We start from the raw sequence: 27,790 nt of genomic DNA on the forward strand, positions 1-27,790 counted from the left end.
TTACATTAACATCCCTAATAGTTATTTATCTTGTAACTGGAAGCTTGTACCTTTTGACTACCTTCCTCTAACTACCCCTTCTCCCCACTTTCCACCTCTGGTAACCACAAATCTGATCTCCTTTTCTATGTGCTTGTTTTTGAAGTAAAATTGACCTACATAACTATGCTAGTTCCTGTTTGGCAACATAGTGATTAGATATTTCTATACATTTCAAACTGATCACCACAGTAGGTCTAGTTAAAACCTATCAACACAAAGATACTACATATAGTCCCCACACCGTCCATTTCATAGCTATGACTTATTTATTTTGCAACTGGAAGTTTGTACCTAATTTCCCTCACCTGTTTCTCTCCTCCCCTGACCCTTCTTCCCTCTGACAACCACCTCTTTTGTTCTCTGTGTCTATGATGCTGTTTCTGTTTTATGTTTGATCATTTATTTGTTTTTAGATTCCACATGTAAGTAAAACAATACTGTATTTGTCTTTCTCTGTATGGCTTATTGTCACAAATGGCAAGATTTCATTCTTTTTTTTCTGGTTGAGTAATACTTCATTACATATGTATATCATATCTTCTTTTTTCCATTCATTTAATGATGGGCACTTGAGTTGCTTCCGTATCTTGGCTTTTGTAAAATAATGGTGCAGTGAACATAGGGGTGCATATGTCTTTTCAAATCAGTGTTTTGGTTTCCTTTGAATAAGTACCAGGAGTGGTATTTCTGGATCATACATAGTTCTGTTTTTAATTTTTTGAGGAATCTCCATACTGTTTTCCATAGTAAAGTAGTTTACATTCCCATCAATGGGCATGAGGGTTCCCTTTTCTCTACATCCTTGCCAACACTTTCTATTTGTTGTCTTTTTGATAATACCTACTCTGACAGATGTGAGGTGATATCTCACTGTGGCTTAGATCTGCATCTCTCTGATGATTAGTTATATTAAGCATCTTTTCCTGTGCCATCTGTATATCTTCTTTGGGAAAATGTCTAGTCACACAGTGTGCCCAATTTATTTTCATTTTTTTTGTTGAAGTATATTTGATTTATAATGTGTTAGCTTCTGGTGTACAGCAGAATGATTCAGTTATATACATACACACATACACATACATATATATACATATATGTATAACTTTATACATATATAAGTAACTTTTTCAGATTCTTTTCCATTATAGTTTTTAGAAGATACTGAATATAGTTCCCTGTGCTATACAGTAGACCCTGTTGTTAATCAATTTTATATAAAGTAGTATATCTATTAATTCCAAATTCCTAATTTATCTCTCTACCTCTTTCCCTTTTGGTAAGTGTAAGTCTGTTTTCTATGTCTGTGAGACTCTCACTGTTTTGAAATTAAGTTCATTTGCATTTTCTTGGTTCCACATATAAATGATACCACATATTTCTTTATCTGACTTAATTTCCCTTAGTAAGAGAATCTCTAGGTCCATCCATGTTGCTGCAATTGGCATTATTTAAATTTTATGGATTAATATTCCATTATTTATATATGTACCATATCTTCTTTATCCATTCACCTGTTGAGGGATGCTAAGGTTGCTTCCATGTCTTCGTTATTGTAAATAGTGCTATGAACACTGGGGTGCATCTTTTCAAATTAGAGTTTCTCCACCTATATGCCTAAGAGTGGGACTGTAAAATCATATGGTAGAAATATTTTTAGTTTTTCAAGGAATTTCCATACTGTTCTCCCCAGTGGCTACACCAATTCACATTCCCACCAATAGTGTAGGAGGGCTTCTTTTTCTGCACATCCTGTCCAGTATTTATTATTTATAGACTTTTTAAAGATGGCCATTCTGATGGGTGTGAGGTGATACCTCATTGGAGTTGTGTTTTTTTTTTAATAATTTCACAATTTCATTTATTTTTTTTAAATTTTTATTTTTACTTTATTTTGCTTTACAATACTGTATTGGTTTTGCCATACATTGACATGAATCAGCCATGGGTGTACATGAGTTCCCAATCCTGAACCCCACTTCCACCCCATACCATCTCTCTGGATCATCCCCATGCACCAGCCCCAAGCATCCTGTATCCTGTATCAAACATAGACTGGCAATTCATTTCTTACATGATAGTATACATGTTTCAGTGCCATTCTCCCAAATCATCCCACCCTCTCCCTCTCCCTCTGAGTCCAAAAGTCCATTCTATACATCTGTGTCTCTTTTGCTGTCTCGAATACAGGGTTATCATTGCCATCTTTCTAAATTCCATATATATGTGTTAGTATACTGTATTGGTGTTTTTCTTTCTGGCTTACTTCACTCTGTATAATCGGCTCCAGTTTCATCCACCTCATTAGAACTGATTCAAATGTATTCTTTTTAATGGCTGAGTAATACTCCATTGTGTATATGTACCACAGCTTTCTTATCCATTCATCTGCTGATGGACATCTAGGTTGTTTCCATGTCCTGGCTATTATAAACAGTGCTGTGATGAACATTGGGGTACATGTGTCTCTTTCAATTCTGGTTTCCTCGGTGTATATGCCCAGCAGTGGGATTGCTGGGTCATAAGGTAGTTCTATTTGCAATTTTTTAAGGAATCTCCACACTGTTCTCCATAGTGGCTGTACTAGTTTGCATTCCCACCAACAGTGTAAGAGGGTTCCCTTTTCTCCACACCCTCTCCAGCATTTACTGCTTGTAGACTTTTGGATTGCAGCCATTCTGACTGGTGTGAAATGGTGCCTCATTGTGGTTTTGATTTGCATTTCTCTGATTATGAGTGATGTTGAGCATCTTTTCATGTGTTTGTTAGCCATCCATATGTCTTCCTTGGAGAAATGTCTATTTGGTTCTTTGGCCCATTTTTTGATTGGGTCGTTTATTTTTCTGGAATTGAGCTGCATAAGTTGCTTGTATATTTTTGAGATTAGTTGTTTGTCAGTTACTTCATTTGCTATTATTTTCTCCCATTCAGAAGGGTGTCTTTTCACCTTGCTTATAGTTTCCTTTGTTGTGCAGAAGCTTTTAATTTTAATTAGATCCCATTTGTTTATTTTTGCTTTTATTTCTAGTATTCTGGGAGGTGGATCATAGAGGATCCTACTGTGATTTATGTCGGAGCGTGTTTTGCCTATGTTCTCCTCTAGGAGATTTATAGTTTCTGGTCTTAGGTTTAGATCTTTAATCCATTTTGAGTTTATATTTGTGTGTGGTGTTAGAAAGTGATCTAGTTTCATTCTTTTACAAGTGGTTGACCAGTTTTCCCAGCACCACTTGTTAAAGAGACTGTCTTTAATCCATTGTATATTCTTGCCTCCTTTGTCAAAGATAAGGTGTCCATAGGTGTGTGGATTTATCTCTGGGCTTTCTATTTTGTTCCATTGATCTATATTTCTATCTTTGTGCCAGTACCATATTGTCTTGATGACTGTGGCTTTGTAGTAGACCCTAAAGTTAGGCAGGTTGATTCCTCTACTTCCATTCTTCTTTCTCAAGATTGCTTTGGCTATTCGAGGTTTTCTGTATTTCCATACAAACTGTGAAATTATTTGTTCTAGCTCTGTGAAAAATACCGCTGGTAGCTTGATAGGGATTGCATTGAATCTGTAGATTGCTTTGGGTAGTATACTCATTTTCACTATATTGATTCTTCCAATCCATGAACAAGGTATATTTCTCCATCTGTTAGTGTCCTCTTTGATTTCTTTCAGCAGTGTTTTATAGTTTTCTATATATAGGTCTTTAGTTTCTTTAAGTAGGTATATTCCTAAGTATTTTATTCTTTTCGTTGCAATGGTGAATGGAATTGTTTCCTTAATTTCTTTTTCTACTTTCTCCTTATTAGTGTATAGGAATGCAAGGGATTTCTGTGTGTTGATTTTTTATCCTGCCACTTTACTATATTCATTGATTAGCTCTAGTAATTTTCTGGTGGAGTCTTTAGGGTTTTCTATGTAGAGGATCATGTCATCTGCAAACAGTGAGAGTTTTATGTCTTTTCCAATTTGGATTCCTTTTATTTCTTTTTCTGCTCTGATTGCTGTGGCCAAAACCTCCAGAACTATGTTGAATAGTAGCGGTGAAAGTGGGCACCCTTGTCTTGTTCCTGACTTTAGGGGAAATGCTTTCCATTTTTCACCATTGAGGATAATGTTTGCTGTGGGTTTGTCATATATAGCTTTTATTATGTTGAGGTATGTTCCTTCTATTCCTGCTTTCTGGAGAGCTTTTACAAAAATGGGTGTTGAATTTTGTCAAAGGCCTTCTCTGCATCTATTGAGATAATCATATGGCTTTTATTTTTCAATTTGTTAATGTGGTGAATTACATTGATTGATTTGCGGATATTGAAGAATTCTTGCATCCCTGGGATAAAGCCCACTTGGTCATGGTGTATGACCTTTTTAATGTGTTGTTGGATTCTGACTGCTAGAATGTTGTGAAGGATTTTTGCATCTATGTTCATCAGTGATATTGGCCTGTAGTTTTCTTTTTTTGTGGCATCTTTGTCAGGTTTTGGTATTAGGGTGATGGTGGCCTCATAGAATGAGTTTGGAAGTTTACCTTCCTCTGCAATTTTCTGGAAGAGTTTGAGGAGGATAGGTGTTAGCTCTTCTCGAAATTTTTGGTAGAATTCAGCTGTGAAGCCGTCTGGAACTGGGCTTTTGTTTGCTGGAAGATTTCTGATTACAGTTTCAATTTCCGTGCTTGTGATGGGTCTGTTAAGGTTTTCTATTTCTTCCTGGTTCAGTTTTGGAAAGCTGTACTTTTCTAAGAATTTGTCCATTTTATTGGTATATAATTGCTGATAGTAGTCTCTTATGATCCTTTGTATTTCTGTGTTGTCTGTTGTGATCTCTCCATTTTCATTTCTAATTTTATTGATTTGATTTTTCTCCCTTTCTCTCTTGATGAGTCTGGCTAATGGTTTGTCAATTTTATTTATCCTTTCAAAGAACCAGCTTTTGGCTTTGTTGATTTTTGCTATGGTCTCTTTTGTTTCTTTTGCATTTATTTCTGCCCTAATTTTTAAGATTTCTTTCCTTCTACTAACTTTGGGGTTCTCCATTTCTTCCTTTTCTAGTTGCTTTAGGTGTAGAGTTAGGTTATTTATTTGACTTTTTTCTTGTTTCTTGAGGTATGCCTGTATTGCTGTGAACTTTCCTCTTAGCACTGCTTTTATAGTGTCCCACAGGTTTTGGGTTGTTGTGTTTTCATTTTCATTTGATTCTATGCATTTTTTGATTTCTTCTGTGATTTGTTGGTTATTCAGAAGTGTGTTGTTCAGCCTCCATATGTTGGAATTTTAAATAGTTTTTCTCATGTAATTGAGATCTAATCTTAATGCATTATGGTCAGAAAAGATGCTTGGAATGATTTCGATTTTTTTGAATTTATCAAGGTTAGATTTATGGCCCAGGATGTGATCTATCCTGGAGAAGGTCTGTGAGCACTTGAGAAAAAGGTGAAATTCCTTGTTTTGGGGTGCAATGTCCTACAGATATCAATTAGGTCTAACTGGTCTATTGTATCATTTGAAGTTTGCATTTCTTTAATTTTCTGTTTAGTTGATCTGTCCATAGATGTGAGTGGGGTGTTAAAGTCTCCCACTATTATTGTGTTATTGTTAATTTCCACTTTCATACTTGTTAGCATTTGTCTTACATATTGTGGTGCTCCTATGTTGGGTGCATATCTATTTATAATTGTTATATCTTCTTCTTGGATTGATCCTTTAATCATTATGTAGTGGCCTTCTTTGTCTCTTTTCACAGCCTTTGCTTTAAAGTCTATTTTATCACATATGAGTATTGCTACTCCTGCTTTCTTTTGGTCTCTATTTGCATGGAATATCTTTTTCCAGCCCTTCACTTTCACTCTGTATGTGTCCCTTGTTTTGAGGTGGGTCTCTTGTAGGCAGCATATATAGGGGTCTTGTTTCTGTATCCATTCAGCCAGTCTTGGCCTTTTGGTCGGGGCATTCAACCCATTTACATTTAAGGTAATTATTGATAAGTATGATCCCACTGCCATTTACTTTATTGTTTTGGGTTCGGGTTTATACACCCTTTTTGTGTTTCCTGTCTAGAGAAGATCCTGTAGCAATTGATAGAGAGCTGGTTTGGTGGAGCTGAATTCTCTCAGCTTTTGCTTGTCTGTAAAACTTTTGATTTCTCCTTCATATTTGAATGAGATCCTTGCTGGGTACAGTAATCTGGGCTGTAGGTTATTTTCTTTTATCACTTTAAGTATGTCTTGCCATTCCCTCCTGGCCTGAAGCGTTTCTATTGAAAGATCTGCAGTTATCCTTAGGGGAATCCCCTTGTGTGTTATTTGTTGTTTTTCCCTTGCTGCTTTTAATATTTGTTCCTTGTGTTTGATCTTTATTCATTTGATTAATATGAGTCTTGGGGTGTTTTGCCTTGGGTTTATCGTGTTTGGAACTCTCTGGGTTTCTTGGACTTGGGTGATTATTTCCTTCCCCATTTTAGGGAAATTTTCAACTATTATCTCCTCAAGGATTTTCTCATGGTCTTTCTTTTTGTCTTCTTCTTCTGGGACTCCTATAATTCAAATGTTGGAGCATTTTATATTGTCCTGGAGGTCTCTGAGATTGTCCTTCATTTCTTTTAATTTGTTTTTCTTTTTTCCTCTCTGATTCATTTATTTCTACCATTCTATCTTCTATTTCACTAATCCTATCTTCTGCCTCCGTTATTCTACTATTTGTTGCCTCCAGAGTGTTTCTGATCTCATTTATTGCATTATTCATTATATATTGACTCTTTTTTTATTTCTTCTAGGCCCTTGTTAACCCTTTCTTGCATCTTCTCAGTCCTTGTCTCCAGGCTATTTATCTGTGATTCCATATTGATTTCAAGATTTTGGATCATTTTCACTATCATTATTTGGAATTCTTTCTCAGGTACATTCCCTATCTCTTCCTCTTTTGTTTGGTTTGGTGGGCATTTCTCCTGTTCCTTTACCTGCTGGGTATTCTTCTGTCTCTTCATCTTGGTTATATTGCTGCGTTTGGGGTGGCCTTTCTGTATTCTGGCAATTTGTGGAGTTCTCTTTATTATGGAGTTTCCTCACTGTGGGTGGGGTTGTATCAGTGGCTTGTCAAGGTTTCTTGGTTAGGGAAGCTTGTGTCAGCGTTCTGATGGGTGGAGCTGGATTTCTTGTCTCTGGAGCGCAATGAAGTGTCTGGTAATGAGTTATGAGATGTCTATGGTTTTGGAGTAACTTTGAGCTGCCTGTATATTGAAGCTCAGGGGTGTGTTCCTGTGTTGCTGGAGAATTTGCGTGGTATGTCTTGCTCTGGACCTTGTTGGCTCTTGGGTGGTGTTTGGTTTCAGTGCAGGTATGGAGGCGTTTGATGAGCTCCTATTGATTAATGTTCCATGGATTCAGGAGTTCTCTGATGTTCTCAGGATTTGGACTTAAGCCTTCTGCTTCTGGTTTTCAGTTTTATTTTTACAGTAGCCTCAAGACTTCTCCATTTACACAGCACCAATGATAAAACATCTTGGTTAAAGATGAAAAGTTTCTCCACACTGAGGGACACCCAGAGAGGTTCACTGAGTTACATGGAGAAGAGAAGAGGGAGGGAGTAGTTAGAGGTGACTGGAATGAGATGAGGTGGAATCAAAAGAGGAGACAGCAGCTAGCCAGTAATCACTTCCTTATGTGCACTCCACAGTCTGGACTGCTCAGAGATGTTCACGGAGTTATACAGGGGAAAGGAGAGGGAGGAAGTAGACAGAGGTGGCCAGGAGGATAAAAGAGGGAAATGAAACGGAGAGAGACAGGTCCAGCCAGTAACCAGTTCCCCAAGTGTTCTCCATCGTCTGGAACACAGAGATTCACAGAGTTGGGTAGAGAAGAGAAGGGGGAGTGAGGAGACAAAGACAACCTGGTGGAGAAAAAGGAGAGTCCAAAGGAGGAGAGAGTGGTCAAGCCAGTGATCTCACTCTCAGGTAAAATTGGGTACTGAAGATTGGGTTTTTTAAAGTACAAAATTGACAACAAATAGCAAAAAGCAAAGATTAAAAATCTAGAGTAGAGGTTGGATTTTCAAAAATACAATATTAAAGAAAAGAACAAGAAGAAGAAGAAAAAAAACAAAGTTGCAAGAATTATTAAACAACAACCACCACAAAAAATATATATATACGGCATTTGCTTTAAAAATAGGGTCTTTTTTTTGAAAAGTAATAGTAGGTTATAAAAATTAAAATTAAAGGAGAAATAGAGGACTTAAAAATTTTTTTAAATTAAGAAAAAGGAGAAAAAGAAAAGATGAAACAATCAAACAACAACATCAACAACAGCAAAAGAGAATGGTCATAAAAATAGTAAAGATATATCTGGGACTTTCTCTGGTGTTGTGGGCAGTGTGGAGTCACTTCCAAGGCGGTTCCCTCTGTCTAGCTTCTTCTGTTTGCTGGTCTCTTCAGTGTCTGATTTCCGCCCTGACACAAGGGGGGCGGTAGTGGACACTTTTTTTTTTTTTTTTTAAGGCTCACTTGTTCAGTCGTGCTGTGCTGTGGGGAGGGAGGGATGCTGCAAACAAATAACACTGGTGTGTGTTTGCAGTGTCTCAGCCACGCTGGGCATGCCCCTGCACACGGCACACACTGTTTAGGCTCTACGTTGCTCCGCCGGGAACTGTCTGAGGCCGGCCCTAGGCTGCATGCCCCTCCCCAGTCTAGGTAGCCCTCAGAGGCGCTGCGTTTTGTGCCAGTTGGGCCTGCGTTTTGTGCCCTTCCCAGGACTGAGTAGCTCAGGTGTTTGGCGAGCGTGGTCGCTGCGACTTATCGCCTTTCCTGTCCCTGCTGCTCAGTTTTCTGGGTGTACTGCTGGCGCCCCTTGTCAGGTGGATGGTGACTGTCCAGGACCCCAAGAAGTCTTAGCAAGAAAGCCTGCTTGCAGTTTGGTAGGTAAAGTCTCTCCGGGGCTGTAATTGCCCCATTGCAGCCCTTACGGCTCTGGCTGCCTGTCACCAGAGGGGGATGGTCTGCAGCCGGCTATTTCTGTTCCATCCTTTGTTCTGTGCGTGGTCCTGGCAGTGTCTTATGTTAGAGCTTTTTGCGTGGTAGCTATCCCACAGTCTGGTTTGCTAGCCCAAGTTAGTTTGCTCTGGTTACACTCGGGGCATTCCGGCCCGATTCTTAAAAAGCACTGTAGCCCTCACCTCCCTGCCCAGCCCCCAGTTGCTAGTGGCGGATGCAGGCGTCTGTGCTGCTTCTCCGCTGGGGAAGTTACCATTGGGCTCGTAATCTGTTGCTTTTAATTATTTATTTATTTTTCTTCTCTGTTATGTTGCCCTCTGTGCTTCCAAGGCTCACCACAGACTCAGCAGCAAAAGTGTTTCCTGGTGTTTGGAAACTTCTCTCTTTTTAAGACTCCCTTCCCAGGACGGAGCTCCCTCCCTACCTCCTTTGTCTCTTTTTTCATCTTTTATAATTTTTCCTACCTGTTTTTGAAGACAATGATCTGCTTTTCTGGGTGCCTGATGTCCTCTGCCAGCATTCAGAAGTTGTTTTGCAGAATTTACTCAGTGTTGAAATGTTCTTTTGATGAATTTGTGTGGGAGAAAGTGGTCTCCCCATCCTATTCCTCTGCCATCTTAGGACCGCCCCCCCACTCATTGGAGTTTTGATTTGTATTTCTCTAATTTGATTTGCATCTTTTCATGTGCCTGTTTTTGACATTTTTAAAAGATATTTTAAGTGAGTTGTTTATTATTTACTTTTCAAGTTGAGTTTTATGAGTTTTTTTTTAATAGGTTTTGGATATTAACCCCTTATCATGTATATCATTTATGAATATTTTTCCCATTTAGTAGGTGATATTTTCATTTCATTGATAGTTTCCCTTTATTGTGCAAAGTGTTTTAGTCTGATGCAGTCCCATTTATTTATTTTTTGCTTTTGTTTCCCTTGTCTGGAAGTAACTGTATGTGAAAGATCTGAAAGAGGATTTTTTTTTTCAAATGGATAACCATTTATTAAATGGTCTGTCCATTCTCAATTGAATTTAAGTCCCTCCTATATCATGCAATAAGTTGTCAAATACACATGGGTCTATTTCTAGACACTTTATTTGAATCCATTGATCTTTTTGTCTGGATTTCCCTGGTGGCTCAGACAATAAAGCGTCTGCCTACAATGCAGGAGACCCAGATTCGATCCCTGGGTTGGGAAGATCCTCTGGAGAAGGAAATGGCAACCCACTCCAGTACTCTTATCTGGAAAATCCCATGGATGGAGGGGCCTGGTAGGCTATAGTCCACGGGGTCGCCTACCAGTCCATTTGTACAGATCTTTTTGTCTAGATCTGTACAAATGCCACCACTTTAATGCTAGTATAGATTTACACATTTCTGGTGTATGTTCTGGCAGGCCTAACATTTTCTCCTTTGCCAAAATGTATTGTCCATTTCTATAGGCTTGCTTTCCTGTTTGTTTTTATTTTTCCTTGTTTTTTTCTTTTGTAATATTGTATTGGTTTTGCCATACATCAGCATGAATCCACCACAGGTATACACATGTTCCCCATCCTGAACACCCCTCCCACCTCCCTCTCCATACCATCCCTCTGGGTCGTCTCAGTGCACCAGCCCCAAGCATCCAGTATCATGCATTGAACCTGGATTGGTGATTCGTTTCATGTATGATATTAAACATGTTTCAATGCCATTTCCCAAACCATCCCACCTTCTCCCTCTTCCACAGAGTCCAAAGGACTGTTCTATACATCTGTGTTTCTTTTGCTGTCTCGCATACAGGGTATATATTTTGAGTAGTTATACTCAAAATCACTGCAGATGGTGATTGCAGCCATGAAATTAAAAGACGCTTGCTCCTTGGAAGAAAAGTTATGACCAACCTAGATAGCATACTCAAAAGCAGAGACATTACTTTGCCGACTAAGGTCTGTCTAGTCAAGGCTATGGTTTTTCCTGTGGTCATGTATGGATGTGAGAGTTGGACTGCGAGGAAGGCTGAGCGCCGAAGAATAGATGCTTTTGAACTGTGGTGTTGGAGAAGACTCTTGAGAGTCCCTTGGACTGCAAGGAGATCCAACCAGTCCATTCTGAAGGAGATCAACATGGGGATTTCTTTGGAAGGAATGATGCTAAAGCTGAAACTCCAGTACTTTGGCCACCTCATGCGACGAGTTGACTCACTGGAGAAGACTTTGATGCTGGGAGGGATTGGGGGCAGGAGGAGAAGGGGACGACAGAGGATGAGATGGCTGGATGGCATCACTGACTCAATGGATGCGAGTCTGAGTGAACTCTGGGAGTTTGTGATGGACAGGGAGGCCTGGCGTGCTGTGATTCATGGGGTCGCAAAGAGTCGGACACGACTGAGTGAGTGAACTGAACTGAACTGAATACTCAAAAAGTTACTGCTGGAAATTCTAGCAAATATGTTAGAAAAGATCATTGATGGAAAGCATCCTTATCTTTTTCTACTACTTTCAGTGAAAGAGCTTTTGTTCTTCTCCATGAAGTTATGTGAACTCTGGGAGATTGATAAATGTTGGTTTTTATGCCTACTGGTTTATTTGCCTATTATGTAAAACTTTCCAATTTTAAGAATTCTCTCTGATATCTAGATGGATAACCACATAACGCTCACATTTTTTCTTGTTAATAAGATGAATTATATTATTTGTTATACTAGCTTACATGGTTGGGATAAAATTACTTGGTTAGGCTAAATTTTAAAATTTTACTTAATTTAATAGCCACATATGGCTAATGGCTACTATATTGGACAGTGTGGTTCTACAATAAGAGACTAATCTACCCAAGCTTAGAAATAGAGAAGTTTAAGATTTATTCAATTAGATTAACAAAGAGTGCTATGTGAGTTTGACTGCAATTTTAAATTATTTAAAAATGTGTATATGACTAGGATACATTTGAAAGGATATATACCAAGTACTAGCAATGTGTATCTCTGAGAAAATAAATACAGTTGGTTGCCTTTTTTCCTTTTCTGTATTTTCTATTTTCCCTAATATAAAGTAGACAATTTGTGCTAAAAAAAATTTCCCAGTTTTGTTCAGGATCAAAATCCTTTAAAATCTGTGTATGCTGCCCACAAGATTTTTGTTTAGATTTTCAATTCCTATATTTACATGTGAGACTAACTTAGGGCAGTTACTGTTATCTTGAGCAGACTTTGGAATTAAAAAATATTTTTACAGTCTAATGAGCTATATGGCGTATCATCAATTTTGTTTTGAAACAAAGATGACAGTTATCACCTCTCATAGCAAATGAATAGCAGAACTGTGGCTTTTGAAATCCTGCTACCATTCTAATCACAGAAAATTAATAACTGCCATGAAAGTACAAAGAAATCAGAGGTTTGAAAACAACAAAACTACTGAGGAAAATGTTTATTTTTTAAAATGTGGTCTAAATGTTTAGCAAATCCAAATCCTGGGCTAGGTTATAGTTTCTTTGTCTCTAAAATGTTACATGGAAGGTGATTTTCATGTTGTATTTGACCTATGATATCCTAAATTCTGAAGTGTGATGGCTAAAAGTGGCTAATAATGAATGTGTGTTCCTATAAGGTGCAGGAGTTAAAGATGCACCCTCTGGACCCCCACTGCTTATGTTCAAGCCCCGGATCTATAGCCCATTAGCTAAATAACCCTTGGCAAGTGATTCCATTTATCTTTGTCTCAATTGCCTCATCAGTTTTACAGCTTAGTCCTCAATGAATGTTAACTACTCATATTACTACTACATACAAAGAGCTCTGCAATACATTGTTTCCTTTATCCTGCATCCTGGATCCTGTCTTTATTACAACCACCATGGAAGACAGGTGTCTCCCAGCCTTCAAAGACTGAGGCTCAGAGCTTACCTTATTTACTCCTGGTCACACAAGTTAGTTGATGGCTGAGTGGGATATGAGCCCAGGACTGAGTCAGTCAAAAGCTATGCTCTACTACATAGTTCTACTTACTTCTCAAAATCTATTCAATCAATTTCATAGTATACTCTAAATGCAAAATAAACCTCATCAAAGAGAAAGAAACATGTCAGAGTCACTGAAAAAAAAAAGCATTTAAAAAAAAACTGTGGAGGAAAGTAATTAAATCTTAAGTAGAAGCTTTAATTATGTGCACTTACCATGTAATAGCCTGGTAGTAGCTTCTGAAGGAACTCTGCTTCTTTATGCTGAACTGTTTTGATGATAAATTCATCATCACTGGTCACAAAAAACAACGATCCACTGGCTCCAGGGTTAGACAGCTCTATTAGAGGTTCACTGCATATGGAATACTACAAGAACAAATACATAAGCAGTAAAAATACATTAATGTGTATGATGCGTCCACTGAAGAAAATCCGAGCATTACATGTCTTACCCATGCTAAAACAGGAAGCCCTCTCCAAGAGCTTGAAGAGGAGACTCTAAGTATACTAAAATGGCTCTTACGAGATTTCTAAAAATTTAGCTGATCCACTTACCTTAATAAAAGAATCAGGAATCACCATATTTGTTCAATAACTCCAGAGTGGTGTTGACCAAGGCACTTTGTTTCTAGCACGTGCCCACAAAATAAGAATGGAAGGTGTGGGCCCCACTGTGTATTCATCACTTGACACCGACACATATTCTTGTCTCACTGCTTACTCTCCTAAGAGAGGTCATTCACTCAGGATTTCAACAAAGAGATGCATCTCCAGCCTAGATCTAACATCTAGATGCATCTCCAGATCTAACATCTGCATCTCCAGCCAAGATCTCCCTTGTGCAATTCAGAGCTGTATGCCTACCTATGTAACAGACATTTCTACTTAGTTATACCACAAACACTTCATATGTAACAATTTCAAAAGTAAGTTCATCTCAGCCTGTGGTTAGCCCATGCGGTGCCTTGGTAGTGATTAGAAAGAACGAACTCTTTTTTCCCCTGGTATATACAGCTCTGAGCCATAAACAGGTTGGTGAACAGATAAAGGATAGATTCCAGTCTTCACTCCTTCACCTTAGCCAGGTATTCCTGGGTGGTACACACCCTGTACAACTATACATGCTGACTAGATCATCTTTTCCTCCCCCATCCTGCATCTTCTCTCTTTCTCCCTATCTTATACAAAGGAAGCATCGTTCATACCCCCTCTCTTATAGAAAGGAAGCATCATTCACTGTTCTCCAAACCAGAAACTGGGACATCATCCTTGATGTTTCACATTTGTTCATCTTCCATATCCAGTCGACTGCTAATATCTGCCCCATTCATGACATCTCTTTTTCAAATTCCTGAAATTCAGTGGTTTCATCATTCTATACCCTGATTATGTGGCAAGCTCCACCTGTTCTAAGCTATCCACTCTTGACTCCTCCTGAGCATCCTCCACAAGGAAACCAGAGATCTTTCCAAACTGCATAGCCTTCCATGCCTTCAAACCTTTCTGTGGGTTCCACTGTTAACAGAGACAATTACATCCAAGTTTCTTCATCCAAGAGCGTTCAACTCCATGGATGACAAAGCTCTGCTCTTCAACCTTCTCTCTCATCCCTTTCCTCCTTAAATTGTACCTCTAACTCCAGAGAACTATTTCTCAGTTTCTCACGCGTGCCACACACTCTTGATTATTGACTGCATTTTCTTCTATCAGAAACCACCTTCATGCTACCTTTATCTGGCTGAATACCACCAAAAAAAAAAAAACTTCCTTAAAAAAAAAACAAAACCTTATTTTCTTGACAACAGACACTGGACTACCATTATATGACAACAAATTATCTTTGGTAGGATATATATGCACTTAAACACTTGACATATGGATTTTATCATCCACTTGGCTTGCTAATTCTTCATGAAAACCCTTAGGATGATTTGGTTAATATCACATATGATTCTAGTTCTATGTCAGAAATGCATTATCCATGTTCATTCAACATTTAAAAAGTACCTACTGAGTGCAGATAGATGCACTGCCCCAGGCACTTAAGAAGCTTATATAGTAGTAGGAGGAAACAGCCAACAAAAAAGTAAATAACTTACACATCAGAATGTGCTTAATTGCTGTTGAGAGAAAGGACACAGGGAAAGGGGGATGGGAGTACCACCAACGATGGAGACAAGGTGGCCACTAAAAGCCTTATTGGGAAGGTGGCATTTGAGGAGAGGCCTGGGGATATCTGGAGAAAGCGTACTAAAGGTAGAAAGAAGGGCAAATGCTAAGATCTTGAGACCTGGAGAGTTCACGGCACAGCAAGGAGGCCACGGCTGAAGCAGAGGGAGCAGAGAGGACAGCTGAAGGGGAAGAATCCAGAAGGGTCTGGTGGGACAGACAAATATATAGGCTATATACAGAATGTGGCCTTTTCTTTAGGGGAGCTGAAAGCCACTGGAGGGTCTGGAGCAGAGGACCACACACTCCCTCTGCTGTGCTGAGAGGCCCCAGGAGGAGGACAGAAGGAAGACACAGTAAGGAGGCTGGTGTAGCGACGCTGGCCTCCAGTGTCGGCTGGAGGCACTTGCTCCGGAAAACTCTGCCTGGTTCTGTGGGTCCACATCACCTGCTTCCTGGCACTGGATGCTCTCGTCACAGAAGACACCATGTGAACGTGTTAGTTGCTCAGTCATGTCTGACTCTTTACAACTCATGGATTGCAGTCCGCCAGACCCTTCTGCCGATGGAATTCTCCAGGTAAGACTGGAGTGGGTTGCTATTCCCTTCTACAGGGAATTTCCCCAACCCAGGGATTGAACCCAGGTCTCCTGCATTGCAGGCAGATTTGTTACCATTTGAGTACCACAAAATACCTTAATTGCCTGTTTACTTATTCCAAGTTCCCTCTAGACTACAAAACTCTATGAGGGCAGAAACCATGACTCTTAAATTCTGATATGGTTCAGGATCTGTGCCTTGTACACAGAAGGGACTCAATAAATTTTTGTCAAATAAATGACTGAAATTTATCAACAACTGAAGGGCTGTCAGTCTCCCCAAGTAGTGCTCCAAACCAGCAGAACAGGCAATTTTAGGTTTATGAGTTTAGTGTTTATTAGTTAATAATCCCTATTATTGACTTATAGAAACACTGTGGGCAGAGAAAAAGGTTAGGAAGCTAATGTGTGAGACCAGCCCAGCCCTGCTGAGAGGCAATAGCAGGGATTTAAGGAACTATATTTTGAGGATGAAGGCATTTGAAATCACCAGGGCTGAACATCCTTCAAAGTGTTTTATCTGGGTTTGTGAATATGTAAGTCCTTATCAAAGAAACATCTGAGAGGATATGAGGATATGAGGAAGAAGGGAAGGACGGAGGAGAAGAAACAGAGAAACTGGGAGAAAAATGATTAAAAGGCAGTGTCTAGATGTTACCTTTTAAACAATCCTGCTTTGGCAGTACTGTGAGTAAGGGAAACAGAATTCTCCAGGAATAAAAAGAAGCAAGAGTTCATTGCCTTTCTTAAGATCACTGGCAACTTTCATCCCCTACCTTCTCCTTTTTCCTCCAGCCTTGCTTCCTGAAGCTCTCCTGCTAAACAGCACTGCAACCTAAGCCCTTAAGAATGAATTGAGGATACGCAAGGAAAATAAAAACAGTCATCAGCCTCCACACAGGATGCTGTAAAAGCCAAGAGGAAGCAGAGGGAACCTTTCCTGCTCTGGGCAGAGTCCATGTGGAAGGAAAGGCCTGGGTTTGGAATCAACTGACAGTTTGTAAAATCATGACTCTGCCAGTGGCTAGTCACGTGACCTTGAGTAATTTAGCATCTTAGAGTCTTAGAAACCTCATCTCTAAAATAAAGATGGTGATATATACTTGATAGCATCTCAGAGTGTTAAAAATAAATGTTTTTGAAATCCCTGGCAAGAGTGACCACTTAGGCACTGCTGTTGCCATTTTTCACTACATGCTCAGCAGTGCCCTAGGATGTACTGAGAGTTTCAGCCTAACTCCCATGACAAGAAGGCTACTCAAAGTATATACTAAGATGATCTTGGTGAAGCAAGAAAAGAGATGGGTGGGGGGTGATAAGTTAGGAGTTTGGGATTAAGACATACTACTCTACATAAAATAGATAAACAACAACAAGGACCCACTGTATAGCACAGGGGACTCCACTCAATATCTTATAATAATCTATAATGGAAAAGGATCTGAAAAAGAGTATATATTCATACATATATCTATATATCTGAATCACTTTGCAGTACACTCGAAACCAATACAACACTGCAAGGTAACTATACTTCAACTAAAGAAATTAACTTTTTAATATTTTTCTTTTTTAAAGAAAAAGTGGGTGATATGTGTAATGACGAATCTGAGACTCAGGAAAATACAGGTGTAAACCCCATTCTCATAAAAAATGAAGGCAGATCCCAGACTCTCTTAGGATTTTGATTCTTTATTCCATGGGTTTTGGATTTCTGGCATCCATTTCTAGAATCCTCTTGCGGGTAGGAGTAAATGTTGTGAAAGTACAAAAACAACAAAGAATGCAGAAATTAGGGGCTGCAAATAGAGAAATTAGGGGGTGATTCAGGAAGAGCTGTCTAGGGAAAACTGGATTCAGATGTGAACATCTGCTTCCAATTAAAGTCTCAGATTCTTCCAGAAGCAGTGACACAAACTGGAGACTCTCATTGGTTACTAATTGCCAAATACTCCTTTATTATGCAATTTACGGATGAATATGAATGGAGAAATCAGTTGTTTTGCCCTCTTTCAATAACCATTTTGGGGTCACTTCTAGCACAGTGTCAGTCTACAATAAGTTGGCATTAGGATGCAGAACCCCTTCTACCATTATCACCTCTGATTCTATGGCTTTTCACCTGGGAACTCTGTTAGTGTTCTCTGCTAAGCTAGCCTCTTCAAAATGTTGCCTTTTCAGAGCAAATAAAGAGGAGCTATGGGAACATTTTAATTAGCTGTGTGCACCTTGATGCACCTTCCTGGCACCCGCACTGTGTAAGCTGTTGCAGGGTGCTCATTCCCTGCCTTCTATTTCCTGCAGGGCCTCCTTATGTACCCTGGAAAGAATGCAAAGCACAGTCCAGCTGGGCTCTGCCAAGGCAAATCAACGCTGTAAACTTGCACAGTGAGGTGGAGATCATTTTTGCTGCCACTTCTTCCCCTCAATGGTGTTTAATTATTTACCCTGCTCTCTTTCTTATGGGTGTCAATAAACCTAAATCACCCTGGACTTGGGAATACCCAGGCACCTGGAAAAGAAGGAAATTAACCAAAGGCTTGCTGCCTAAGCAGAAATGGGGCAAAAATGCTCTGGGGCCCCTTCCCCTGGGAGGTCTTTATTTAGGAACAAATAAGGAAGAAGGAGCATTTGCGTTGCTTTGTAGTATATGTGGATGCACGCTCACCACGCAGTCTCACATCCAATTGTGCACGTTTCAACATGAATTTGTAATCAGCACGCACTTGGTGAATTTTAATAGTACTGAGAATGTAATCAGAGTAATTCAGGCTGAAATCCAGATGCAACAGCGTAAGACTAAGCAGAAATACACACATATCACAGGGATCTGATATCAAATCTATCTATAGTGACCAATCCCTACATCTTCACCTTTCCCCTTCGGTTTAGATCAGTATATCTTCACAAATTTGGGTTTAGATAGCCCTAGTTTGATGGATGCCAGGATGTATTTATGATGTATGCCTTATCCTTTTTTCTCCTTCACGTGGTGTTTCAAGGGACATCTTATTTCATTCTTCTGTTTTTGGGGCTTAACCATTCCAAAATATGCTTTGTTAGGTGTATTTGACCTCTTTGTCTCATTTTTCAGAATGGATAACCACAGTTCACAGTTTGGTGGCTAGGGAGTGACCACCTTGAGACCATACCTTTTGGGTTTTTTGTGGGGGCCGTGCTGTGCAGTTTGTGGAATCTCAGTTCCCCAACCAAGGATTGAACCGGAGTCCAGGGAATTCCTACCATCTAATGACAGGTCTGGAGAAGGCAATGGCACCCCACTCCAGTACTCTTGCATGGAAAATCCCATGGATGGAGGAGCCTGGTAGGCTACAGTCCATGGGGTCGCTAAGAGTCAGACACGACTGAGTGACTTCCCTTTCACTTTTCACTTTCATGCATTGGAGAAGGAAATGGCAACCCACTGCAGTGTTTTGCCTGGAGAATCCCAGAGACGGAGGAGCCTGGTGGGCTGCCATCTATGGGGTCACGGAGAGTCGGACACAACTGAGGCGACTTAGCAGCAGCAGCAATAACAGGTCTAAGACTCAGTGGTTGGAAGCATGTGAGACTATGGTTCTGGCTTGGGCTGTGCCTCCACCCCTCAGCATGGGTAACCTTGGGCACTTCCCTTCACCAGTGTCAGATTCCTCATCTACAGTGAAGAGTTGGGCTAAAAAGTCTCTGAGGTTCTATCTGACTCTCTGAAGTATAATGCCTCAGGCAAAAGACCCCTTCTTCATCTATCACACTCCAGATCACTGGGTAGGGTCCTCAGATACAGTGCTTTGGAGGTGAGCCTCCAGGAGCTCCAAGACCAATAAGGGGAGCTGCCTGAGCCTGGGCAGGGGGAGGTCCTGCCACTGGGGACAAGGTAGCCACGTAGTTAGAGGCCCATGGCCCTTGTTCTGTCTTCTGCAGTTCCCAGAGATGGGTCTGGTTATGGAACTGTGTGTACAATTAACAAGGAAGGTGGAATGCAATCAAACAAAAGCACATTAACCTGCCCGGTTTTATCTGCGCCACACCCCGCCCCCAGCTTTTTATCACAAAAATTTCAAATATACATAAAAGTAGAGAACTGTGCAATTAACATTCATGTGTCTATCTTCCGGTTTCACAGCTATCAGCTCATAGCCTATCTTGTCTCTTTATATCCTTAATCCTTCCCCTGCCTGCTTTCTTCAGATTCTTTAAAGCAAATCACAGACATTAAATAATTTCTCCAATAAATATTTTACTGTCGCTCAGTTGTGTCCGACTCTTTGCGACCCCATGGACTATACAGTCCATGGAATTTTCCAGGCCAGAATACTGGAGTGGGTAGCCCTTCCCTTCTCCAGGGGATCTTTCCAACCCAAGTATTGAACCCAGGTCTCCTGCACTGCAGGCAGATTCTTTACCAGCTGAGCCACCAGGGGAGCCCAAGAATATTGGAGTGGGTAGCCCATCTCTTCTCCAGCGGATCTTCCCAACCCAGGAATTGAGCTGGGGTCTCCTGCATTGCAGGTGGATTCTTTACCAGGTAAGCTACTATTTGTCTCTAAAGGATGGGGATTCCTCTTATAAAAGAGAACCACAATACGCTTATCCCATCCCTTTACAAAAAATATCTTCCATGTAATCAAACATCTAGTGAGTCTTTACATTTCACTAATTTCCTAGAATTAAAAAAAAAAAAACATAACTGGTTATTTGAATTATTTGTCCCTGTCTTTCTATGGGCTAACCTGATGATAAACTCTAATACTTTGAAACTCCAGTACTTTGGCCACCTGATGCGAAGACTGACTCATTGGAAAAGACCCTGATGCTGGGAAAGATCAAAGGCAGGAGGAGAAGGGGACGACAGAGGATGAGATGCTTGGATGGCATCACCAACTCAATGGACATGAGTTTGAATAAACTCTGGGAGTTGGTGATGGACAGGGAGGCCTGGTATGCTGCAGACCACAGGGTCGCAAAGAGTTGGACACGAATGAGCAACTGAACTGAACTGATCTTTCTAATATTCTTGATCAAAACCTTCCTTTCCTGCTATACTATTCAAAGTCCTATCTAATGCACTTCCTTTCCTGCTATACCATTCAAAGTCCTATCTAATGCACTTGCATATCTGGTCTCATAGTCCTAACACTGCTCCTCATCCTTACATGCCATTCCAACATCTTTCCCTTTTTCCCCACCTACTCAAATTTAACTGTAATTTTTAGGTCATGGTTAAACCATGCCATACCCATAAGAAGCCTTCCTAATCATCGACCCAAGAGAGAGCAATTTCTCCCTCCTTTGAAATCTTCGAGCATTTATTGTTTCTCTTCCTCTTTTTATTTACTGCCTGGTAGAAGGGGTGGTTTTCCCACACCAATCATCATCCCAATTGGATTCTAAGTTCTTTGAGTGTCATGACTCGTAATTTTTTTGAATCTCTCCATAATTATTAGCAAAGTGTTTTAGTTACAGTTGCTGTTCAAAGTACCCAATAATCAATTAACAACTTTCTGCCAGGTACATGAAGGAGGACTTCTGCTTTGAGAAGCCATCAGCATAGCCTCCTGCTCCTTTGTAAACATTCTGACCCCATTATGAAGGTAATTTTTCCAGCTTAAAGGCTCATTAGGAAACTGTATAAGCTGTGTGACTTGTTGCTTAGAGAAAGGCCTTCCCAAGGAAAGAAATCCTGTGAGGCAGACTGACTAAAGAATGGGCTTCCTAGCCTGCAAGTTGATGGCCATTGGCCCACTAAACGGAGACCTGTCAGGGTAGACAGCCATCTCATTACAATGATTGAATCTGTGTTATGAAATGCAAGTCTGGGGCACCACCTTGATTGGCAGAAGCTCCAGGTAAGTCAGAAAGAGAGAATCCATTAACTTGTAACATATGGCAGAAGATGAGCTATCATCAATCTTGTTTTCAATAACACAGTATCAAGACCTCATTGGGTTCTCCAAACATGTTTCCTGAATAACAGTGACCCTCAGTAACTACCAAATGGCCAGAAACTAAAGGATCTTCCCTAATGTAAATCCTGCCCCACATCCTGCAAATGCCTGTGTTCATGTACTTGTGTGGTTAACAGGGCAGGGTTGACATTGCTGTGAAGCACCTAATCTCTCCACCAGCGGGGTGTGGAGAGGTAGAGGTGTGGGGTGTGGGGAAGCAGAGAGCGGCACAGCCATCTGACAGATGTGAAGTGACAGCTTGTGTGGTTTTGATTTGCATCCCTCTGTTACTAGTGATACTAAGCATCTTTCCATGTACCTGTTGGCCATCTATATGCCTTTTGGGGGGGGAAATGTCTATTCACAGCCTCTGCTTATTTTTAAATCAGGTTGTTTATTTATTTTTGATGTTGAGTTGTGTGTGAAAGTCACTCAGTTGTGTCTGACTCTTTGCGACTCCATGGACTATACAGCTCAGGGAATTCTCCAGGCCAGAACATTGGAGTGGGTAGCCGTTCCCTTCTCCAGGGATCCTCCCAATCCAGAGATCGAGCCCAGGTCTCCCACACTGCAGGTAGATTCTTTACCAACTGAGCCACCAGGAAAGCCCAAGAGTACTGGAGTGGGTAGCCTATCCCTTCTCCAGCAGATCCTCCCAACCCAGGGATTGAACTGGGGTCTCCTTCATTGCAAGTGGATTCTTTACCAGCTGAGCTACCAGGGAAACCCAAATGTGAGTCGTATGAGTGCACATTTAAGGCAGCAGGATGCCCACAGTTCTACACAGTTCTCATGCTCTGTGAAGACTTACTATTACTTCCTTGAGCAACCAGTATACTCTTTCATTCATCAGGAAGAAGTTTTCCTTAGCGCTCAACTGAGGGAGAGGGTCATTCATGGGTTTTATCAGCTCAGAACAGAATCAGCTTTGAATTTAATCATTTGTACAATATTCAAACTATAAAACAGACTTTAAATATTCTCTGTTATTAAGTAACACATGTTGCTGTACTTCTTCTGCAAAGGATTATTCTCAGGTCTGGCTCAAGTCTTACTAAGATCATTCAGAATGGAATGAACAATAAATACTTGATGGTATCCTTCCTAAAGCTTCTTGAAAACCAATTTTCAAGAGCCCCAGGGTGTTAACAGTGATCAAATTATAAGATAAACCATTTTTCTCTTGAAACAGAAAGAAACTTCTTGGCTTCTTGAATAGGAATAAGGTAAAACTCTGAGGTCACATCAGACTTTCTCACAAAAAGCCTGCTGTGTTTGTACTGGCTGTGTGCCAAAAGGCAGACAGGGAGAAAAGACAGACTTAAGGATAAAACATGCCCTCATACCAAATAAAAAATACCTTCAGAAAGAGCCCACATGAAGAGCTGTTTAGGACAAAACTATCCAGCTTCTCTAAAATCATATTCAAATTGTTGGTCAAGGTAAACATGGCCATGGGCCGTGGCAGGTTTGAGATGAATGGTACAAATAAGGCAATTAAAATAGGAAGACTTTCAAAGAGAACCCGATCAGCAAAACTCACAGGAGTATTTGTAGCTAATCATATCTCTTAGAAGAATTATCTAAAGTAGCAACTGAATTCCACTTATTTAAATATCAATTACCGCAGTAGATTCTATAGCTATCAGGTAAAACTTAGAGTCAAACCACATTTCCTGAAGCTAAATTTATAATCGTTATAAAACTTGATCCTTTTGCTATGCTCTAGAGTTTTGTAAAGTAAGAGACCCAGGCCATTTGCTGCTGTTGCTATGAGACACTTGTTGCTATTGCCATGAGACAAATGTTGACGTCACACATTTCTGGAGAAGGAAGGAAAATGATAAGTTCTTACCAAGTAATCATCAGGCTTGATACCAAAAAGTTCTCTGAAATATCGGAATGCTAGTGGAGCATACGTCTTAAATCTGAAGTCTGGGTAGTGATGTGCTGGAGTCAGATTGCTCCCTTCACTGCAGTTAAAATGTTAAAAAAACAAACAAACAAACAAACAAAAATGAGAGAGAGAGAGAAAGAACATCAGCAAAGACAATTTTGACTTCAAATTCTAGCTCTATTAATCCTGTACCAATTTCCCCTCTAGTAAAACATCCCTTGATACTGAGTCTCTCTAAGCTAGTGTCACAAAGGCCAATGGCCATCAGGGAAAAACAGCTGCTAATGCAGCAAGGGCCACTCCAAGCTCACGTCCCCTGCCAGTCACAATGTGTCGTCAGCCTGAAAATTCTTCATCCCCCTGTGTCTCCTTTCTGGGAAAATCACTCCATTCTCTCCAATGAAACCACTGCTGTAATGCTTTAGGTATAAGATCCAGTGTTTGGAGCAATTTCAAAAATGCATTTTTTTAGCCATGGATTTTGAATATTGCATAAACATTTTAAACTAGGAATAAATAAAATAACTTAGAAAATGTCTCACCAACAAAGAATCAACACAGTGGAAATAGATGGGTGTTGAATCTAAACTCTTTCTTATATCCACAGTTACAGGGAAAAGACCTTAAATATTTAGGGATTTTAAAACCTATTTTCTATTCCCATACATATCATGATTTTTTTCCTCTTCTGGGTTCATCTTGGAAAATTTTTGTACAAAATCTATGACAAGCATAACGTATAAGGAGATCAGCAAATACTCATGCACCTAAACTGTTAAGAAATAAAATATTATTCATGTAGTTCAATTGCCTTTAGTACTTTTTATGGATCATATACTCATCCTTCTCCTTAGAGACATCCACTACTCTGAATTTTTATTTTTATGATGTTTACCATCCATTTTATCCTTTGACTACATACAGCAATATATTTCACATGACATTACCTAATTTTTTATTGCAAAAAATTTTTTTAATTAGAGGTTCAGAATCCTTTTTCAACACATTCTAGGTGTGACACTGAGGCCGGTCTTTCATGGATATTACACAAATACATTGTGCAAATAAAAAGGCTTTCAGCATACAACAAGTACTTAGAATATACTACAATTTAAGTTTGCTGAGGTCTGTCAGATTTTTTCCATCAGTACCTGACACATGGTAGACAATAAGTATTTTTTGAATGAAAAAATGAGTTTAAGATAATGCTAACTCAGTAAACTTGATTCTTAGATGAAGCTTAGGTTCTAAAGACAACATAAAAGGAAAAAAAAAACTACATAGTCCAAAATCATCCTTAAAAACTATTTAGGAAATGACCTGTTCAATATATCGTGTGGCCAGTCTTCCCCCTGCATGGCTACAGATGACTGTTTCTTTTGGTGACTTCCAAAAGAAGTAGTAGGCTTGTGTTGTTAGGGGCCATCGTATAACAACCAATCTTTTCTGGGAAGGCCAGGGCTGCACTCAGGCAGCAGCAAGGCACATACAGGACGGGAGTGACACAGGAATGGAGGCTGCTTGGGAGAAGAAGTCACATATGACCAGAATATCTGCTCACTGAAATGGCTATTGTTGCCCTAAGCAAGCACAGTTGAATATTCATAATGCTTGTATGATACCCAGGCATGGTGTCCAAACATTTCCTCATCCCATATTTTGGGATTTATGAGACATGCACTCAGTTATATGTCTTATGGGACCGCCAAAAGGAATGATTTTGGAACTTACATAATTATAACTTGAAAACATGGGCTGTGTAGAAATAAGAGATTAAGAGCAAAGAGGCTCATAGAGACCTCTGACATCTTTTCTCACTGTTGCAAGCAAGTAATAATAATTTGAAGCAGGCTACTTTCAGTGGGCCAAGAGTGTTGCCAATTTTTTATTTTCTCCCACTCTCTTATCTCCTTTCTATCTCATGCATTCAAAATAATTCATTCTATTACAGATCACCTTCAACATTTAAGAGTAAAATAAAACACTCGTTCCATTTACATGGAATTATTCTTTAAATGATTTATTCCCATGAAGTTGGGGACCCAATATTTTATCAGAGAGGATACAGTATATATCACTATCATTTTACTCAGAGCTTCTTGAGTTGTTCACCTTTCCCTGAATCTACCACTAATTACAACAGCTTTCCTTGGAGTCACATCTCCCTGACTACTGTGCTTCATTCAGAAAAGGTGTGAAAAGGATAGTGTTAGGTTTCCCTGGAGACGAGATAGGCAGACACATGTGTGCACACACACATACAGAGAACATCTCTAGTTAAAGAAAGGGAACCTTTATTTCTTTACATATCCACCCTGACCCCTGACGGCTGGTATAAAAAGCCATTACATCACTAAAAATGAAAAAAATAAATTGAATCTATTAATAGCTAGCTTTGGGCCACATTAAGATATAAAGAAAGGTATGGATCAACTATGATAGAGGCTTGCCTGTATGGAGTCATCAATAAATTACATTTGTATAATGGAGACAATGAACAGAGAACAAGGATATACTTAACAGAGGCATTACAGGAAGTGGTAATTTCTTCACAGCATAATTAACAGATATTAATAATTAACTGTTGAGGTTATACAATCTTGAACTTCTCCACTTGCCTGAATGGAGAGGAATGTTCCCTAATAGTGAATCATAATACAAGACCACTTTTCATTTGTTTTTCTCCTAGTAGATTATAGTTCATGAATTCTGCTTTCCTTTGACAAATATTAAGATTTTGCATTCTCTCAAATCACACTGGACCCCCTATGTGGGAGCTGAGATGCTCCTAACTCCCTGTAGTTAGGGAGACTTGTGTTCAAATTCCATCTCTGCCACTGACAAGCTGTGCTGAGACCTAGTACCAAGCCTCTAGAAATGACATGGCAGAGTGGGTGAAAATGTGAAAGAAAGGCCATGCCCCAGCACATGTGGAGCCCTCAGTGAGTTTGGATAATTGAAGTTTCATGGAAACAAGAGATAGCCCAGAGTTGAACATGTCACATGAAGAATGAGGTGGCTAAATGTTTTTTTTTGTTTGTTTGTTTATTTTAAAAATCAGGAAAAAGAAAAAGTGACAAAATGAGAAAATACTGGGTTAGCTAAAAAGTCCACTTGGGTTTTTCCATAGCATTGCGCTGAAAAACGCAAATGAACTTTTTGGCTACCCCAACATGTGCAACTCATTTCACAAAAAGCTAACCTCCCAATATAAAGAGCTCTAAGATATAGCAAAGACCAAAAAAGTTATATATTAATATTTTTTTTAAATAGCCAAAGTTAAAATCAGGTGGTTCACAGAAATGGAAGTACAAATGACTTACACATATGAAAAGATGTTCAACCTCATCTGTCATAGAATAAATGCAAATTAACTGTCACCAAGAGATCATTTTCTCTCTCAGATAAGTAAACATTTAAAACTTTGCCATAGCTCAAGGGAGACTAGCACCCTGAGACACTACTAGTGGGAAAGTAAATTGATACTTTTTCTTTGGAGGACATTTTTTACAACTGTCAAAATTACAAATGTATATATATATAACTCTTGATTTAGCAAATGCATTACTATATGCTAAACTAGTGTTCGTATAAAATGACATATGTGTACCTGGTTATTCATTGTGGCACTGTTTATAAGGATGAAAGATTGAAGCAACTTAGATGTCTCTCAGAAGGGAACCAGTCAATTAAGGTTCAGTCACACAATGGAATATTATGCAATTATTACAAAAGAATGAGGAAGCTTATGTAACCTCAGTCATGCAGATAATACCACTCTAATGGCCGAAAGTGAAGAGGAACTAAAGTGCCTCTTGATGAGGGTGAAAGAGGAGAGTTAAAAAGCTGGCTTAAAACTCAACATTCAAAAAACTAAGATCGTGGCATCTGGTTCCATCACTTCATGGCAAATAGATGGGGAAAAAATGGAAGCAGTAACAGATTTTATTTTCCTGGGCTCCAAAATCACTGCAGACAGTGACTGCAGCCATGAAATTAAAAGACATTTACTCCTTGAAAGGAAAGCTATGACAAACCTAGATAGCTTAATTAAAAAGCATAGAAGTCACTTTGTGGACAAAGGTTCATAAAGTCAAAGCTGTGGTTTTTCTAGTAGCCATGTATGGATGTGACAGTTGGACCATAAAGGTGGCTGAGCACCAAAGAATTGATGCTTTCAAACTGTGGTGTTGGAGAAGACTCTTGAGAGTCCCTCAGACAGCAAGGAGATC

The 27,790-nt window shown here is 39.6% G+C and overlaps 1 protein-coding gene across 5 annotated transcripts in view; it reads right to left on the minus strand.

The window, feature by feature from the left end:
- The window catches only part of PIP5K1B (phosphatidylinositol-4-phosphate 5-kinase type 1 beta), a 354,808-nt gene that overhangs the window by 145,597 nt on the left and 181,421 nt on the right, over positions 1 to 27,790 (minus strand). For all 5 annotated transcript variants that reach the window (XM_069576379.1, XM_069576380.1, XM_069576377.1 and 2 more), the window contains 2 exons: positions 23,517 to 23,634; positions 13,162 to 13,314 (listed from right to left, as the gene is read on the minus strand). In XM_069576379.1, the coding sequence (XP_069432480.1) occupies positions 13,162 to 13,314; positions 23,517 to 23,634 (271 nt within the window). The remainder of the gene's footprint in view (positions 1 to 13,161; positions 13,315 to 23,516; positions 23,635 to 27,790) is intronic.

Source organism: Ovis canadensis, chromosome 2 (assembly GCF_042477335.2).
Source record: "Ovis canadensis isolate MfBH-ARS-UI-01 breed Bighorn chromosome 2, ARS-UI_OviCan_v2, whole genome shotgun sequence".
NCBI classification, from domain to species: Eukaryota; Metazoa; Chordata; class Mammalia; order Artiodactyla; family Bovidae; genus Ovis; species Ovis canadensis.